Raw genomic sequence first — 2,019 nt, 5'->3', positions numbered from 1 at the left:
GTACACCTTGATTACATTAATGATTGATTAAACAGTATTTACGTTCAGTGTGTATACCCATGGTTTTGTATTTGGTAAAGTAACACCAACTTAATTTTAGTAAATTTTAAAATTCTAAAATTATGTGTGACTTTGACATATTTTAATGTTAATAAAATGCATTGAAAATTGGCACAAGCTACATCTAAAGGCTAGTTCACAATATGACATTAAGCCAGTTTAACGTCAATTTTTAATCAAAAGCGTGGGCGATTTGACCTTTTGATGCATACTTTCTGCTAGTATAGAACCAGATTCTATTCCAGTGTCAATGTAACGTCAGGACTAGCGTAATATTATTAACAGCCTTAAATTTAATAATAATTAATAAATTAATAAAGGCAGTTTTTTAATAATAATGAGCATTCCTTCTTTGTCATGATAAGGTCCACATGTATCATGTAGTGTAGATTGATTAATGATATTCACGCATTATCACTAAGGCAACCAGTGTAAAAACAGTACGCCCCACTAGTGCCTGGTACAAATTATCCTCTATAAATAGAAGCTATAGACAGGAGAGGGTTTGAATCCTTATATGCAACTGATGAATAGAAAAATTTTTGAAAGGACTTAAAAGCCCTGTTTATGTTTACTTGATATTGATGATTGATAGTTATTCAGTATCAATTTATGGCTGAATATACTGTACATATGTGCTGTTATTGATCTAGAGGGTGTTTAATCTTTGGTCTGTGTCTCCTGAAATCTCCACTTTTAGTACCTGATATTTAACCTTTAGTATGTAGCTACTGAAGTTTTTCACACATATTGCTCTCAATTTTAATAACAGCACTGTCTCCCATTTTTATTTAAATTTATTCCTATAAATCTAGCAATGTACGTGTACGTGTATCAATTGTGTTAAAATTAAGATATTGTTTCTTATCTAATAGGAGCCAATCCCTCAATAGAAGACAGTATGGGTCGGACCCCTATTAATTACTGCACTAACGAGTCAGTAAGAAAACTATTGGAGAAATATTCAGTTAAAGTGAGTGAAGAACTAACATGAAATATTTGGTCATTATTATCAAACTTGGATTGATTAGTAATTATAGTTTATTTATCATGTACATGTAGTCCTTTAATTATAGAATTTTTTATTTTTCAAGTAATTTTTTGAGATTAGAATTCCAAAAAATGCTCTTCAGCTCAACTTGAATTAATTATTAAAAAAATTTTTATTGGCTAATCAGATTAATTTTTGTCAATGTTTACAGTTTGAGGAGAATGAGTTAAGGAAGAGACTGGAGGAAAGAAGGAAATATCCGCTGGAGGACAGACTAAGGAATCATCTAGTCGGCCAAGAAGGGGCCATCACTACTGTAGCATCAGGTTAAATATAATAATATCATTATTTATTATTATTTTATGTCTACTTGTGATTGATCAATCAGATTGCTTGAAGTTAGGCTCAAAAATACATGTGTACATGTAACTTACCACCAATTTTCCCGGGAGGTTAATAAGTGGCTCGGGAATTTACTTATCAACCTGCTTAAAAATGCCTGTATTTTGTGAAGTAAATGCTGGTTGTTTTATCATTATTTTTATCTATCATTAGCAATAAGGAGGAGAGAGTTGGGTTGGAATGACACTGATCATCCACTAGTGTTCCTGTTCCTTGGATCCTCTGGAATTGGTAAATGAACAAAACTATAAAATATAAATAAATATAAATATTATAAATTATAAATTATTGTTTTAAAACTATAGGCAAGACAGAATTGGCTAAACAAACTGCTAACTATCTCCACAAAGACAATCCAAAAGTACATGTACATGTACTTAAGCATATAGTATACTATAATGATATGTTTATTATTAATATACTATAATGATATATTTATTATTAATTGTTGTTATCCTCCTGTTATGTATAGGGGTTTATTAGGATTGATATGTCAGAGTATCAGCAAAAACATGAGGTACATAATAGCATTAATCCATGTACATCTATGTATGTATGTATGTGTA

The 2,019-nt window shown here is 30.4% G+C and overlaps 1 protein-coding gene across 1 annotated transcript; it reads left to right on the top strand.

Moving 5' to 3' along the window:
• Positions 1-935: 935 nt before the first annotated feature.
• Positions 936-1,970, top strand: LOC109590624 (caseinolytic peptidase B protein homolog; the record flags this gene model as incomplete). Its single annotated transcript, XM_020006523.1, has 5 exons — positions 936-1,033; positions 1,263-1,377; positions 1,607-1,684; positions 1,759-1,814; positions 1,926-1,970. Coding segments are annotated over 5 exons (392 nt in total), but the record flags the coding sequence as incomplete, so codon positions are not given.
• Between the last annotated feature and the right edge of the window lie 49 nt (positions 1,971-2,019).

The sequence above is a fragment of the Amphimedon queenslandica genome, unplaced genomic scaffold (genome assembly GCF_000090795.2).
Source record: "Amphimedon queenslandica unplaced genomic scaffold, v1.1 AMPQUscaffold_9751_Cont18068, whole genome shotgun sequence".
Classification (NCBI taxonomy): Eukaryota; Metazoa; Porifera; class Demospongiae; order Haplosclerida; family Niphatidae; genus Amphimedon; species Amphimedon queenslandica.
The sequence above is the reverse complement of the archived record's forward strand: the minus strand, read 5'-3'. Positions and strand labels throughout refer to the sequence as shown.